Below are 15442 nucleotides of genomic sequence, written 5' to 3'. Positions count from 1 at the left end.
GCCGACTCTTCCAGGTGCCCTGAGGCAGGTTATGCTTTCGAAACCAGTGCCACAGGGTCCCCATTGGTCTTCCATCCCAGCCAACCAGCTGGAATCCCTATGGCCCACCCCCTCGATTAAGAAGCCAATCAGAGGAGAGCATGTGCTTCCCGTTGCATAGGACCAATTAAGTTTGCTCATTTCTGACATGTGGATAGCCAACCAGAAGAGCGGAGGCCTGGCGAGTCGGCCTCTTATTTCAGTCCCCAACTCTTATCTACGTCACTGTCCTTGTCCCGTCCCTACCTGTAATATAAATAACCGAAAAGGAGATCCAAGCTGGAGGGATCGTGGTCCAAAAAGCAAAGTGGTATTTCCTTGAGTTTCAAAGGAGATTAGCCCTGAGGTCAGAGGAGCCTGTGGTTGAGCTATCAGTCCTGTTCTGGGATTGGCCTCAAGTAGTGCCAAACTGAGAAAAGTATTGGTTGCCATGAGAGAGCCTCAGATATGTTGCTTTGCCACTAGGCTAGTAGTTTCATTTTCCTCCAAATTGAGGTGGGAAGAAGGCTAGGAACATCCTGGACCTTTAAGTGATACGGGTTTTTCTATAATAAGAAGTATAGGGATGCTCAATTAGCAGCAATAGATACTGCTTATAGAACAACTAAAATGAAAAGTATGGGGAAATTTTAAAAAACCTGACAGTGCTATCATTACAAATAAATGTGCCAGGAAATGCAAATTAAAACTAAGAAACACAACTTTCACCAAATAGTATGGATAATTATGAATTGTTTAATATTTTTCCACTTTTGGCAAAGAAACGTTTTGGAGGGAAACAGGATTTCTCGACTTTTGTAAAGTTACAGAAATTTTCATTTTCTGTAAGTGGGAAACTAAACTGCACTCTTTAAGAAGGTACCTTAGTAGTACCTAACAAAATGTAAAATGCACACATCCTTTCACCCAGGAATTCCTTCTCTCAAAATTTATCCTACAGAAACACTTAAAACACACAAGGTTATATGCAGCATTAGTTATAATAGTAGACGATTTCCACCAATAAGTGAATCATTAAATGTTGATACAACTACACTGTAAAATGTTATGTCACCATTTTTAAAAAATGAGGTAAATTTCCATGTACTAATGAGAGGAAGTTCACACAATATTACAAAATAAAGTTGCAAAATACTTCATAAAATATTCCATTTTGTTTTCAAAAAATTATATACAAGTGTGTGAGTATTGATGATGTTTATGTGTGTATGAATATACGTATGTATTCATATACATGCATTTGTGCATAGAAAAATGCCTAGAAGACCCATACCAAATTAGGTTATTCCTGAGGAATGGAAATAGGGTTAGGGAATAAGGAGAAATCTCACTTTCTACATATTTTTTTTTTTAATTTTGTCAACTAGCATTAATTACTTTTGAACTTTCATCACAATAAAACATTTTAACAAAATTGGCACTTTTGTAATCAAAGCTATAATCTGTATATTTTAAATAAGAATAACTACATATAGTTATAAGGTGATTATTTCATTTAAAAATTTTGGCTAGGGTCTTCCTGGTGGTCCAGTGGTTAAGGTTCCACCCTTCTACTGCAAGGGATGCAGTTTGATCCCTGGTCAGGGAACTAAGATCCCTCATGTCACTTGGCAAAAAAAAAAAAAAAATTTCTTAAATAATAAAAATTTTGGCTAGAAGACCTATGAAAAAATTATGGCAACTGTAAATCAAATCACCACTGAGATTCAATGGGGTACTCATGACACAACAGAATATGTGCAAAGAAAATCTAATCAGGGTAACTGAAGAGTCATTCATTTCTGGGAGAGAAAACCTAACTGCACCATAGCAAACCACATCACAGAGGGAAAACTGTGCTTTCACCTTTTTTGATAGCATCACCTCCAGGATTTCTCAACTCCTTGAGAAACAAGGGTTGAAAATCATAAACATCAGAGATTTAAGATAACTCATATATCATTTAGTTAAACCCCCTCACTTTATAGCTGAGAAAACAGGCCCAGAGTGGTGATGCAATTTGCTTAAGGAGCTATAGCCGACTAATAGCATAGCCAGCTCTGAACCCAGGCTTCTCTTCCAGGTTTAGTACTCTTTCTACTACTTTTCAAATCTTCCTGTGTCTTTATTCTGATGACATATTAGGGAATATTTTTAAGTCTTATGAATATTAATATCTAATATTCTAATAGTCTAATTGAATATTAGACATCTCTGTATTTAAATTTTAGGACAAAAATGCATAACAAAATATTTAATAATATCTCTCCACTAGCACAGATGATCAAAGTTGATTGTATTTGGACAAAGAAGTTACTGGATAAGAAATAACATTAAAAAAACAACATTTTCTTGAAAAGTAATGTATAAATTTCTGTGAATCTAACTGTATTTTACTATTCACTTAAGAACTACCATTTTATCCAATTTGATTGTTCCTCTATTGGCAGTGCCTCTTAATCCTTTACCTTCAGTTTATCTATATTAAGTAGTTGTTGATCTATATACAAACATTTAAAACCACCACAGAAGTACATATTTAAAAGACACCTGCTGCGATTTTAAAACTCCTTTATTCTGTATATTGTTAATAATTACCTGTTTGTCTCTTTTGTAAGGAATGACTTTTCTGTTCTCAGAAGAGTAGACAGACAGACAGGAGGGACAGAGAAAATAAAAGTAAAATAGGGAACAATTCTTTTGTATAACGTAAAAAAGATAAGAAGAATGAGGGGTGGTGGGTGGTCGGGAAGGCAGAGAACCACAAGCTGAATTAGTCACAAAGTGTTTGTATTTTTAAAGTAAACTTGAATACTGTGATATATAGATGGACTAACAACCACCTAAACTTCAGGCTATAATTAAAGTGGTATCCAGTTTTAGACTCTATGACTTGGGGACATATGAGGACCTTGGAGAGACTTCAGAATAATAGAGATAAGAGGGTTAAAGATGAGTGAAGTGAGGAAAACTCAAAACTGTTATTGTGTCTGAGAAGACCACAGATGACTCAACAATCCTCAAAGATAGGAAGAAATATCTATTTCAGTCAGCAGTTAGTCTGCATTTCCAAAGCAAAAGAGTAATTTTACTTAAATTATTACAGCATGTATTTGAAGATGGAAATGCCTTACCTAGGACACCTCATCAAATAAAAACTCCAAAGAAGCCTGAACGCTGTTCATCTCTCCCACCCTATACTAGCTCAACTCATCTCAAAGAAAGGTTCAAAGGGTAGCTAAGCCATCTTTGGAATGTGAAGATTTAGACTTCCCTTGGGTACAGCTACTATATTCAAAAATTTTTGTTAGCCTCTGTTGCACAGCTTCCAGTGAAAAGTTGAGTTGCTTCTGTGCTATGGAAAAAGAGGATTAATTAGTAGTAAATACCTAGATGCATGCATAAACTTGAATCTCTTATAAAAAGTATGCTTCTCCTTCTCATTGTTCATGGGCTTGGATTTGGGGTTCTTTCAGAACCCGGTTACATTTGAATCCAAAGAAATAATTTACCTGACTGACATTAAAAAGAAAAAAGTTAAGACAACTAACTAGATATATCTGGACCTCTTAATTTGTCTCTGGCATTTTTTGTCTTACTGAGATATCTCCTGAACTAAAGTATAAAAAGTATAAAGTCTATGAAGAAAGAGAATGTAATCATTTTATTTGTACCTTGAGCACCCACCCCATCACAGCCCAACTTTTAGCATAAGGCTGGGTGCACAAGCAGCTATTGATTAGTACTTGTAACATATGTTATCTGTCAAAATTTTGTTAATATTTTTATAGCTGCTTTTTCTGGTTATTCTATATTCATTCTCCAACACTGCTGCCTATGAAGGCTACATTTCTCTTATTATTCTTCCTTTTTCTCATCTCATAGAAACAGCTATTCTTCCCTATTCCCTTAGATATCTTTAGGTATCTGATTCCCAAATCTCTTTAACTTCTTCAATTCAGTCCCCACTTTTCTACCTGGACTAAAATATCACTGTTAAGTCATCTTAATTCATCATGTTTTAATGACATCACTTTCTATACCTTCTTTTCATGCTCAACTACGTGATTAAAAGTAGCTTTGACTTCCTAAATGCCAAGATTCCTAACTAACCTCTCATTCCAAACCTTTCCCAAAACCCACTTTGTGCATGAAGCCATTTGAGAAACCAATGGTCAAGTGAAACTATCCATCCATCAAAAATTCTCAGAGTTCACTCACCTTTCTGCCTACATCAAATTTATTTGAAAGGAAAACATCTCAATTGAGGTAAAAATCCTATGAAAAAAAGTGTTTGTAGGGCATGTGTGGGTGTGTTGGAGGATGAGCGTATGCACACGTTTATGTACACATATAGCATTTGCATATACATACACACACATACTATAAATATGTTTTGCCCAAATTAGCACAAACCTACAAGCTTAAAAACCAAATTTGCTAAATCTGACCCAAACCACAGTTACTGAGCCCTATGGCTACTTCCTCCAAGCAGATGCATTACCTCTGTGACAACGTCAATTGGAAGTTGCAAAAAGGACAGGTAAATACTGCTACAGGTAGCTTGGATTCTGCTTTTTAAAAATTTAAATGTAAAAATTACTTATCACTTTAAGACATTGACCATGTTAATATAATTCTGCACAATACCCAGAATATTCTAGAAACTAAAAAGTACTAAATTTACAACTTAAACAGGAAAACAGAGGCTTGCTTCACAGTGGTTTAATATGAACAGAGTTGAATATGACATTGTCTGACAGAAGAATGAACATTTTGCTGAATGAAAGCCCCGAGTCAGGATATATACACAGCATAAATGGGACCTCAGGCTCTCAGCACTTGTGCACAATGAAAGAAGGAATCTTTAAAAACAAATAGTAACAGAGGATACAGATGAAAAAGGCAGCAACAACACCAACACTGGAAAGGTGGGAAAGGGAGCAGAGCGTCTCTCTAGGGGCTGCTCAGGCCCGGTAGCCGGAGAGCTGGTCTGTCTCAGGGAACTTCAACATATAGATGGACTTAAACCCCACGTTAAAATCCAATCCTTAACCTCTCTGTTCAGGGTCTTGTCAGAATCAGTAATCCTTTTCCCCAAGACCCTATATAAAGAACTCCAACCCTTCCATGACAGAAAGTCTAAGCAAAGGGCCCCCACTTTTGACCTGACACCAGAGTTAACCTGCTTCCATCCCACCACTTGGGACAGACATTGGGCTCCAGCAAACAAACCACCACCTCCCAGATAGAAGCCCAGGAAAGCTGCCAGCCTCAAGAAGCTGCTTCAGACTCTAAGATTTAGGAAATCTATACCCAGCTGCTAACCCTAGCTCAGCTTCTGGGGAGAATGCTGGGGTTCCATGGGAAACAAGTGCAGGCAATTCAATAACCCTGTGACCAAGCTGGGGAGGGCAGTGACAACTCTTGCCCCTAAGCCCCATTCAACAGCTCAAAGTGCTTAGGAGAAGTCAGACTGTATGGTTTGTTCATGTGTTTCTACCTTGTGGCAGCACTAAATAGGATGGGGGGTGGGGAGGAGAATGGAAGGAAGAGAGTGGTGATGTCCTTCCCTACCACTGGGAGGTACCTAGAAAATGATCTACTCCCACCCTTCAGGGAGTTACCTGGCAGTGGTGAGTTCCCCCAAGCCCTCAAGCCACCAAACCTGCAAAGCTAACCCATAAAAGTAGCGAGGACTTGGGGAGAGAGAACTGCTGGCCCAGCCCATACTGACTCACCTGCTGGTGAGCAAGAAACAGGTAGCCAGAGTGGGGAGCCACAAAGGAGGGGCTAGGCAACAGGATCTCCCTGACTGTCCTATGGCTTTCTTCTGACTCTGAAGCAGCCATGATGATGGGCCCAAAAAACCCACACACCTTGCTCCATAAACAGACTGCTTAGACCCTAGAATTACTGCCATGAAAAGCAACAAGGGAGAGAGAAAGTATAACAAAACAAACTCTTGAGAAAACTGGGAAAAGGCCTAGAGAAAATGAGAGCTTCGGGGTCTCTCCCAAAGAAAAAAGTTCATGCAGGTAGGAAAGGCAGGGTCTTTCCCTGCTCAACGTTCCTGGTTAAACCTAAGAGTAAGAAAAATCCCCTGGACTTGCAGCATCAGTATGTATCCAAGTGCCCCACCAATACAAGACCTACGCCCCCAAGGTTGGCCTTCTGGTATGGGTAAATGCCCAAGAAATTGCCTTCCAGTCCAATACCCCCACCCACCCCCCCAATCCCAAGCAAAGGGCATCTGCCTGTGGTTTCCCACCTGTCCTCAGAGAAGAGGATCCTAGTAGAGTGCCCATGGTATAGTCAGGTACCAAGGAACACAATGCCAGACAGTCTATCAGGCCAGGGGATGGACAGACAACTTCAGATCAGAGAGAGAGAGAGGCTTAGTGTAAAAACCAATGTCATTTCAGCAGGAAAGTAGAGGGCAAGTGGTGAGAGGGGCTCCTACTGGCGCACCTTCCCAGGGACGTAGTTCCTGTCAATTGCCTCCTCCTGCAGGAACATGTGTAGGCAGCGTTCGTTCTGAGCCAGTGGGTGCCCAGCAATTCTATAAAGAAACCAAGATGGTTATCAGTAGCTTTTGGGACTAGAGAGAATTTACAGAGGGGCAGGGCTGTGGATGTGGACAGGGGAAGAAGGGCAAAGTCAGCCCTGAGGTTCAAGCAAGTAAAGGACAGCTGCAGGGCATGATTTCAACCACAATACTGAAGAGAGGAAGGGGACAGAGAGGTAAGGTAGGGGCAAATTCCTAGACACATCCAACATGCAATGCTTCCTCAGGCCCTGGGGTACAGGATCAGAATTCTGCTCAAAGGAATGGAGTTTTACTGTCCAGTGACCCCAGCACACAATCAGCACATCATATCACCCATTACAAAAGAGCAGAGAAATGAAACATACAGAAAGACTAAGATGGCAAAAGTAGCAAAAGGAACCCCCAGGAACTTGGCTTACTTGTTAATAAACTGTTCCAGGCCCTGCCTCCTTTCTTCAATAAAGGACTCCTCAAAGATCCCTTCGTCTCCTCGGAAAGGGAGCTGCCGCTTCAAGGCTTTCCCAGGGAGTGGTGGTACTACAATCTGTAGGCAGATGCAAAATATCCGTGGTAATGCATTGTACATTTAATTTCCTATTAGGAATAGGGTCCATCCTATGCCATAGTTCAGCAACTTGCAAGAACTGAGATCATAAGAACAGTCAGGGGTGTGGAGAAAAGGGAACCCTCTTACACTGTTTGTGGGAATGCAAACTAGTACAGCCACTATGGAGAACAGTATGGAGATTCCTTAAAAAACTGGAAATAGAACTGCCATATGACCCAGCAATCCCACTGCTGGGCATCCACGCTGAGGAAACCACAACTGAAAGAGACACGTGTACCCCAATGTTCATCGCAGTGCTGTTTACAACAGCTAGGACATGGAAACAGCCTAGACGTCCATCGGCAGACGAATGGATAAGAAAGTTGTGGTACATATACACAATGCAATATTACTCAGCTATTAAAAAGAACACATTTGAATCAGTTCTAATGAGGTGAATGAAACTGGAGCCTATTTTCCAGAGTGAAATAAGTCACAAAGAAAAACACCAATACAGTATATTAATGCATATATATGGAATTTAGAAAGATGGTAACCAAGACCCTATATGCGAAACAAAAGAGACATAAAGAACAGACTTTTGAACTCTGTGGGACTCTGATTTGAGAGAATAGCATTGAAACATGTATACTACCATATGTGAAATAGATGATCAGTCCAAGTTCGATGCATGAAACAGGGCACTCAAAGCTGGTGCACTGGGACAACCCAAAGAGATGGGATGGGGAGGGAGGTGGGAGGGGGTTTGGGAGGGGGACACATATACACCTGCAGCTGATTCATGTCAATGTATGGCAAAAACCACCACAATATTGTAGAGTAATTAGCCTCCAATTAAATAAATTAATTTAAAAAAAAGAACAGTCAGGATGGCTCAAGTTAAAAATTAATCCAACTGTTTCTGTAGGAGAACAGGTTTACCATCTCAAAAGAAAGGAAATAAACTTCAAATATTCTTCACTTTATTTAACAGTCCACTACCATCCAAGAATTTAGCTCAACTTTCCATTTTTAGCACCTATAGGAATTAAGTTGTATGATTTTTCTATCCGCTGAGTCAAGTAATAATTTTTCTTTACAATTTCTCCTGAACTTCCCACTTTCAGGTCTCAAAGGGTATCACTCAGATCTAACATATTGGGATTTGGTAGATAGAGTATGTTCACCCTCCCTATTGCCTTCAAGATTTTATAAACCTGTGGAGATCTCCTCTCCCAAGGGTCACACAGGGAACAGAGCCATACCTTACTATCTCGCTCCAGCTCATTTTTTAGCCACTCAAAGTCACTGTAGCGCCGTCGTACACAGGACTCCTTTAGTTTGAAGATAGGTAGGTTTGTCTACAAGGAGAAAGAATGAGAGAAGAGAGGTGGTAAGTAACACTCAGCCTGTGACGGCCACCTGTCACAACCACTTGAACACGTCTTAAGAAAAGAAACAGCTCCTAAGGACCATGCTCCGATAACCCTTTTGAAACACCACTGGGTGAATACCAATTCTCACCACATCCAGCCTTGTCAGAGGTGGTGATCAGAAGTCTCATGCTGCTTAGAATTTATCCCACAAACAGACTTGAAGTTATACATAAATATGTGTATACAAGGGTTTTCACTGAATTTTCTCATTTGTAATAATAATAAATGTCCATCGATAGATAATCGGTTAAATAAATTATGGTACACTTGCAGAGTGGAATACAACTATGAAAAGAATGAGAAAGATATATATGTCCCAATACGGAAAGATATTAAGCATTAAAATCAAGGCAGAGAACAGTATATAGTCTGTGTTTTTAAAAGGGGTATGTATACATGTATATATTTATATTTATGAATTAAAACATTTATGAAAAGACACTGATAATAGTGACTGACTTTGGAGAATAAAACTAGACAACTGAAATGGGTAGGTCACATTTTTCACTGTACAACTGGAGTTTATCGTGTGCATGTATTACACTTTCAACTGAAAAGTGAATTTACGGTCCCTGTAAAAAAACAAGAGATAAGCACCTCCAAAGTATGCTTTCCTTTGCTTTTCCTGTCCAAATCCCTTCCGTTCTAAAAGTCCCAGCTCAAGTCCCACTTCATCCAGGCAATCTGTCCTGACAACACTGGCTTAATTTATTGGTCTCCTCCTCTGAACTCTTAGGACACATAAGACTTTGGTATTGCCTGACACACTACTGTTTTATGCATTATGTTAGTCTTGCTACCAAAGTAAATTATAATTTCATTGAAATCAGGAGCCATGACTACTGCTGCATCTCCCTAAATGCAGATTATGCAAGTTACTCAATAAACACTCAATTGGTTAACAGTGAACTATGTATCTGTTTACCCTCCCCTTATCCAGAAAGTGCAGCAGAAATAGCAATTACATTAAGTTGATTTTCCATAGTTTGCTCCCTGATATACATCAGCTGATTCCCACATTTTAATCACTGAGAATTTTCCCAAGACTCCATTGGCAACATGAACCTCCAACAAACAAAAAGCCCTGATCCTCACTCCTATCTATAGGTTCTAAACAGAAATAGCCAAACAAATGTATTAATACTGACTATACTTCCTACCAGTCAATTCAGATCAGTAGATGGAAATAAAAGGAGCTAGTTTTTCTACTTTCTCCACAACTAACTCAGAGCAGGAAAAGGGCACTGGCACTATGCTGGAGCGTCACACATTCCTTGCTATGTTACGTTCTGTAGTCCTCGTCTGGATACTGACTTTTCAGGATCTAGGTATACAGCATCACACAATAAAGCCAAATAACTGGCCAACTTACATTAGTTACAACTCTACTCAGGATCATGATCCCAGGAATGGCAGTGGATTGAAGTGGAATGAGAAATGTGTAAAGCAGTATCTTATTAATGGAAGCAGTAGTTTCTTCAGAAAGAGGAACCTCCAGAATGCAGGAGAGGGAGACCTCATTGTTACAGTACAGCTGACCCTTGAACAACATAGTTTTAAATCACATGGGTCCACATGGGTACACAGATTTTTTTCAGTATATATAGTATATCATTTTTGTACCTTTCGATTTTGTACCATGTGCATGTATTAACTATTCAAAACAAGCCATTATAAAGAACATTCTCAGAATCCTGTACACAAATATGTATATGTATCAAATCATCACATTCTATACTTTAAACCTACACAATGTTATCACTGACTCAATGGACAGAATTTGAGCAAGCTCCAGGAGATGGTGAAGGACCGGAAAGCCTGGCATGCTGTAGTCCATGGGGTCGCAGAGAGTCAGACATGACTGAGCAACTGAACAACAACACCACACAACGCTATCTGTCAATTATATCTCAATAAAGCTGGGAGTAAAAATAATCATTTAAGAAAAAAAGCTATTCAGTATTTTGAGATTCTAGGTTTCCACCAGAGCTCATTACAAATACTGTGATCCCAAACAGTAGAACCTTAACTAGTAGGCCAACAGAAAGACATAAGAAAAAAAGTGCTGAGTAGATTCTTCCAAGACACAGTAAAACCACCGTCATTTTGTGGACTTCCTCCTTTGACTTACAAAAATATTCTTCCCTACCTCATGGTGACAATAATGACCTTTCATCTCAGCACCTAGCCAACTAAGGAAGGGGCTACTATGTACTAGGATACTCTCTCAGCTCCAACCTACAAACTGTATGAGAGAGACAGGATTGTGTAGTACAGGATACACAGTCCTCCTTTGGCTCTGATCAAAACAAAATCAAGGGAAAGGAAAGAAAGAAGCAAAGTTCAAGTCCAAAGGATAACTGACATTTGCAAAGTCCCATACATATCATGTGAAGTCACCAGAACAACTCTCCAGACTCATTTCTTATGGGGGTGAGGGGGATAGATATTCCTTCCCTGAGCTATTATTATACAAATGAAAAAAGTCAGTGCCATCTGCTTCTACCATACACAATGCCCAACTCCCAAAGCCCATTCTCTGAGCCTCATACTCCCTATAATACCTACCATGATCAGTCACTTAGATTAGCAATTTAAAACCAAATGATTTCATCAATTTCCCCTCAGAGCTCAACAAAATATTAAAAGTCTATACAGCCATACAAATTAACAAAAATACAAATTAACTCAAACCCACAGAATTAGGAACTGCCATCAGTCCTATCATTACCATACAATTAGTAATTGTGCTAAGGCCTGATGAAAAGCTTAGTGGGTAAAAAAATCCTTGCACACTAAAGTTTTGCAACTAAGCACTGCCAAAGACACTACAATGTAGTGGAAAGAGTATGATGGGCTTCGGAGTCAGGCAGATCTGGGTTCAAATCCCAACACTGCCACTTATTAGCTATGTGTACTTGGGTAAATTACTTATATTGCATTCCTCCTTAGTTTCCTATCTGTAAAATGGTGTTTTTGTAAGGATTTAGAAATTAAATCCTAGTTCAGTGCCTGACACACGACAGGCACTAGATGAACAGCTCTTGTTATTAGAAGTAGCGTAGCAAACAATTCCATTCATAATCCCTACAGCTCTTGGGTAATACATCAAGACAACGTCTCCAAAACCCCACAGCAGAAGAGTTCTTACACTGAACAAGTTACGCCCAGGCCTCTTTAGGTACCATTAACAGTTCCCAGCTTTTATCATATTTTGAGGGATCTAACATCCATTCTTCCCCAAAGAGATGATTTCATATAATTCTTATATAGATGAGTTTTTCTCATTTTCTGCTATTCGTGTTTCTTTCTTCAGTTTGGACTTTGCCAAACTTGGAATTTGGAGATCACTTCTCAGTTAGATTTCAAAGTTGAGTTGGGACAGCATACTCTCTCATTCAATTCATTCATTCAAAAATAAAAGCACATACACTCTTCTAGGTCTTCAAATGCTGTTTGAGCAGCATGCTGTCCATAGAGAATATTCTGGCCCCCTAGTCTGAGAAAAAAAATAAGGAAAATTAGGAAATGGCTCTCAACCTTTTTGCCTGTAACCACTTCAGTGGGGGCAAAGAACCTGCAAACCATGTACTCTGCACATTCCATCCTTGCATGGTGGACTAAGAACTAGAGAATAAAGTCCTCTGTAGTGCACACTGGAAGAAGCCACTCCTAGAGCAGCACTTAAATGTCATATATTAAAGTTAACTACAGACCAAGGACTAATATAATGAATCCAAAAGGTTAATTTAGGGCAGAAAGAGTAAATGGGCATTCATATACAGAAAACCCAAATGAGAGCCAGTAAATACTGAAATAAACATTCTGGATACTTCAGATCTAAAGGGTCAGCACAAGATGAGGGCAGCGACTAACAATCCACCAATCCGAGTTGCAAGGTCAGGTTTTCCAGTGAGCATGTAGTACCTGAGAAAACAAGCACTGAACACTTCTCTCTTTCAGATGTTAATTCTACACAAGTCTGGGAAGCACTCAAGGAGCCTCCCGTTCTTATATCTGCTCCACCAAGTCCACTGTCTCCCTTTCCTGTAGTCTCTCTTCCCTTTAACCCAGGCTTTGCTCAACCCCATCATCCACGACAGAGGATGAGATTGTTGGATGGCATCGCGGACTCGACGTGAGTTTGAGCAAGCTCCGGGAGTTGGTGATGGACAGGGAAGCCTGATGTGCTGCAGTCCATGGGGTCGCAAAGAGTCGGACACGACTGAGCAGAACTGATCATCCACGGAGACCTCATTAGGAAGAAGTTGGGCCTTCCTGATCCCCTTCCTCAGACTGACTTCCCACAACCTCGTTTTGGGACCCCGCAGCATATCGCTCTGGCTTTCCATCCCCCAGCCCTCCTCCACTCTTCCTTCCCTCCTTCTGTTGCTACAGCTCTGATTCCTACTTCCTGGAATTCCTCACTCTAATCCTCTCCACCCCCACCGTCTCCAGCCCTGCTTCCTTCTTGCTCCTGGGTACCTGTTTTCCCTCAGGCTGGTCATCAGGCCAGGAGTGCCCCCTCAGGAGTTTTCTGCATCCTCAGGCCACAACCTTGTGTGCAGACCTCTCAGCAAACCTACTAAGCCCCTAACCCCCAAATGACCCCTCAAGTGTTTCCTCCACCGTTAGCCTTCCCTATGGCAGTTTTTCCCCCTCCCCGCCCCCGCCCTTCCCGCCCAGCCGCCCGGTCCTCCCTCAGCTGTCTCCCTCACCCCGTGACTCACCCGCATGCGAACCTCATAGGTGGTGAAGCGCGCGCGGCCCACGCCCACCGTCTGTGGATTAAAGATGTCGATCTCCAGGAAGTTACTCGGAGGCCCGTAAGCGTCGGTCAGGTCCTGCGGCTTCGAGTTAAGGCGCCGAGTGTCAGCTACTGCCGTGTCCGACATCTTTCCGAAGGAGAGACCCAGACCGGGGAAAGGGGGGGGTGGGGGGACAGAGACCAAAGACAGAGAGCGCGCACGGCCCCTCCCGCTTGCAAAATAACCAGCCAACCCACAGACGGCGGCGCCGCGCACGCGCGCCCACGCACGCACGCACGCACGCACGCACGCACGCGCACGCCGCCACGGCCAAGGGCCCGGAACCCTGAATAGCGGCTACGCTGACGGCCTGCACGCCTGTACGAAGAAGGCATCATTCAGACTTCCGGGCGGGTGTGTGCCCCGGAACCTGCATCTCCAACATGTATTCCCCCCAGTATCCTAGGAAGCACTACAGGGGAGATCCGCCAATCGCTGCTCCTCGACCCAAGAAATTGTTTTTATATTATGCATCCATCAGCAGTGAGCACTGCCCCGCAAGCTGGGATCCTACAGTGATAGGTCGAGGCCCCGGGACCTGAATAAGTCCTGGTTTTGCGCGAAAATAGAAGGGTGGTCTCCCGAGGGTGGGGTTCCAACAATAGTAAAAACGTAGAACGCAGCCTGGCCACTTGTGCCACTGATAGTTTCAATTCATTTCACATGCAGTTGAGCACTCAGTGAACGCTACTTATGATGCCAGGAAAGCAACAAAAATGAGGTAAAGAAAGATGATTTCTCATCCTCAGTTTTCAGGAAAATGTGGACATATCTTCATCCTCCACTTGTTGTCACATAAAAGCTAATTTCAGGTATACTCAGATATTACATTTCTCAGCAAACTGAGAGTATTTATTTCAAAATCTTCTATCTCTAATCTGCAAAATTCCATACTTGGCACTGCTCTGAGGTTGCTTACAGCCCATTATGGAGATAGACTATATGTCTACATGAGAATATCTAAAGAAATATTAATACTTATATGACTAATTTGCACATGACCCACCTGAAGAGGGTAGTGCCCACAGTAAAGGTGGTAGTTTTAGGTCATTCTTTCTCCTCCTTTCTCTAGCCCTCTTCTACCTAAAAAAAAAATCCCATATCATTGATGCCTGAAATTCTTTCAACAGAGTACATGGCCCTATAATTTCACAGTTAAGCTTTTTAATTCAATTTAACTGATATCTACTAAGCAACTGCTTCTGTGTCAGTGCATGGGTGCTCAGTCGCTCAGTCATGTCCTACTCTTTGCGACCCCATAGACTGTAGCCAACCAGGCTCTTCTGTCCATGGAATTTTCCAGACAAGAATACTGGAGCAGGTTGCCATTTCCTACTCCAGGGGATCTTCCTGACCCAGGGATCGAACTGGCATCTCCTGTTTTGGCAGGCGGATTCCTTACCACCAGGCAACCTGGGAGATCTACTTATGCTAAGCGCTAGAGACCTAGAGTTCAATAAGAGAGTCCCTGCCCTCAAGGAGTTAACATTATAGAAAAGGAGATGAGTAAATAAAACTAAAAATAATGTGACAAATAGGAAATAAGTGAATGTTCACAGCAGCATGTAGGACATGAGTAACTGGAGGAATTAAGGAAGGCTTCCTGGAGGAGGAAACATCTGAGTTTGACAGACATGAAAAGACAACAGGAATGGAAATGGGGAAAGGTGATTTCATGCAGAAGGAATAGCATATGCAAAGTCATCCAGATAAGAAGCAGCACAATATTTTTAGACAGTTATCACCAATTCAGGTTGTGTTATGGAAGTGTTTAAAGAGGTAGCCTGGCTGGGGATGGTCAGATGAGGATGATTCTTCTATATTAAGCAAAGGATCTTTGGCTTTATGATGTAGGCAATAAGAAACCACTGAAGGATCTTCAACAGAAAGAAAAAAAAGACACAATCAGATTTGTGTTTTAGAAGGATTATTTTGCAGGCAACGTGGAAGAAGATGTATCGGAGTTGAATGTGACCAATTATGAGTATCTGCAATAGTACTTGGAATCAGGTGGTGGCGGTGGGAGTGGAGAAAGGGGAAGACAGAAGGCTAAGACTGAGGAAATAAAATAGATAGGAGTTGT

At 41.3% G+C, this 15442-nt stretch overlaps 1 protein-coding gene across 2 annotated transcripts; it reads right to left on the bottom strand.

Annotated features, from left to right (window-relative positions):
- Positions 1-6270: 6270 nt before the first annotated feature.
- Positions 6271-13522, bottom strand: SNX12 (sorting nexin 12). Of its 2 annotated transcripts, none has more exons than XM_052663341.1 (4): positions 13282-13522; positions 8381-8476; positions 6988-7112; positions 6271-6580 (listed from the first exon to the last, which is right to left on the bottom strand). In XM_052663341.1, exons 1-4 carry the CDS (start codon positions 13444-13446, stop codon positions 6478-6480), a joined length of 489 nt encoding a protein of 162 aa, XP_052519301.1. In that variant the 5' UTR covers positions 13447-13522; the 3' UTR covers positions 6271-6477. The 2 variants fall into 2 exon arrangements, with proteins under 2 accessions (XP_052519301.1, XP_052519302.1); XM_052663342.1 differs by having other exon boundaries at positions 13294-13522.
- Positions 13523-15442: the final 1920 nt, after the last annotated feature.

Source organism: Budorcas taxicolor, chromosome X (genome assembly GCF_023091745.1).
Source record: "Budorcas taxicolor isolate Tak-1 chromosome X, Takin1.1, whole genome shotgun sequence".
Classification (NCBI taxonomy): Eukaryota; Metazoa; Chordata; class Mammalia; order Artiodactyla; family Bovidae; genus Budorcas; species Budorcas taxicolor.
Note: the sequence above shows the minus strand (reverse complement) of the source record. Positions and strands in the feature narration are given on the sequence as shown.

Excerpts from the sequence above, each read along its gene's own strand:
- SNX12 (XM_052663341.1), bottom strand. The coding sequence starts at position 13,446 with ATGTCGGACACGGCAGTAGCTGACACTCGGCGCCTTAACTCGAAGCCG. Across the intron at positions 8,477-13,281 it reads CCTATGAGGTTCGCATGCGG|ACAAACCTACCTATCTTCAA; the intron begins GTGAGTCACGGG and ends TTCTCCTTGTAG. Across the intron at positions 6,581-6,987 it reads CTGGAACAGTTTATTAACAA|AATTGCTGGGCACCCACTGG; the intron begins GTAAGCCAAGTT and ends GTTTCTTTATAG.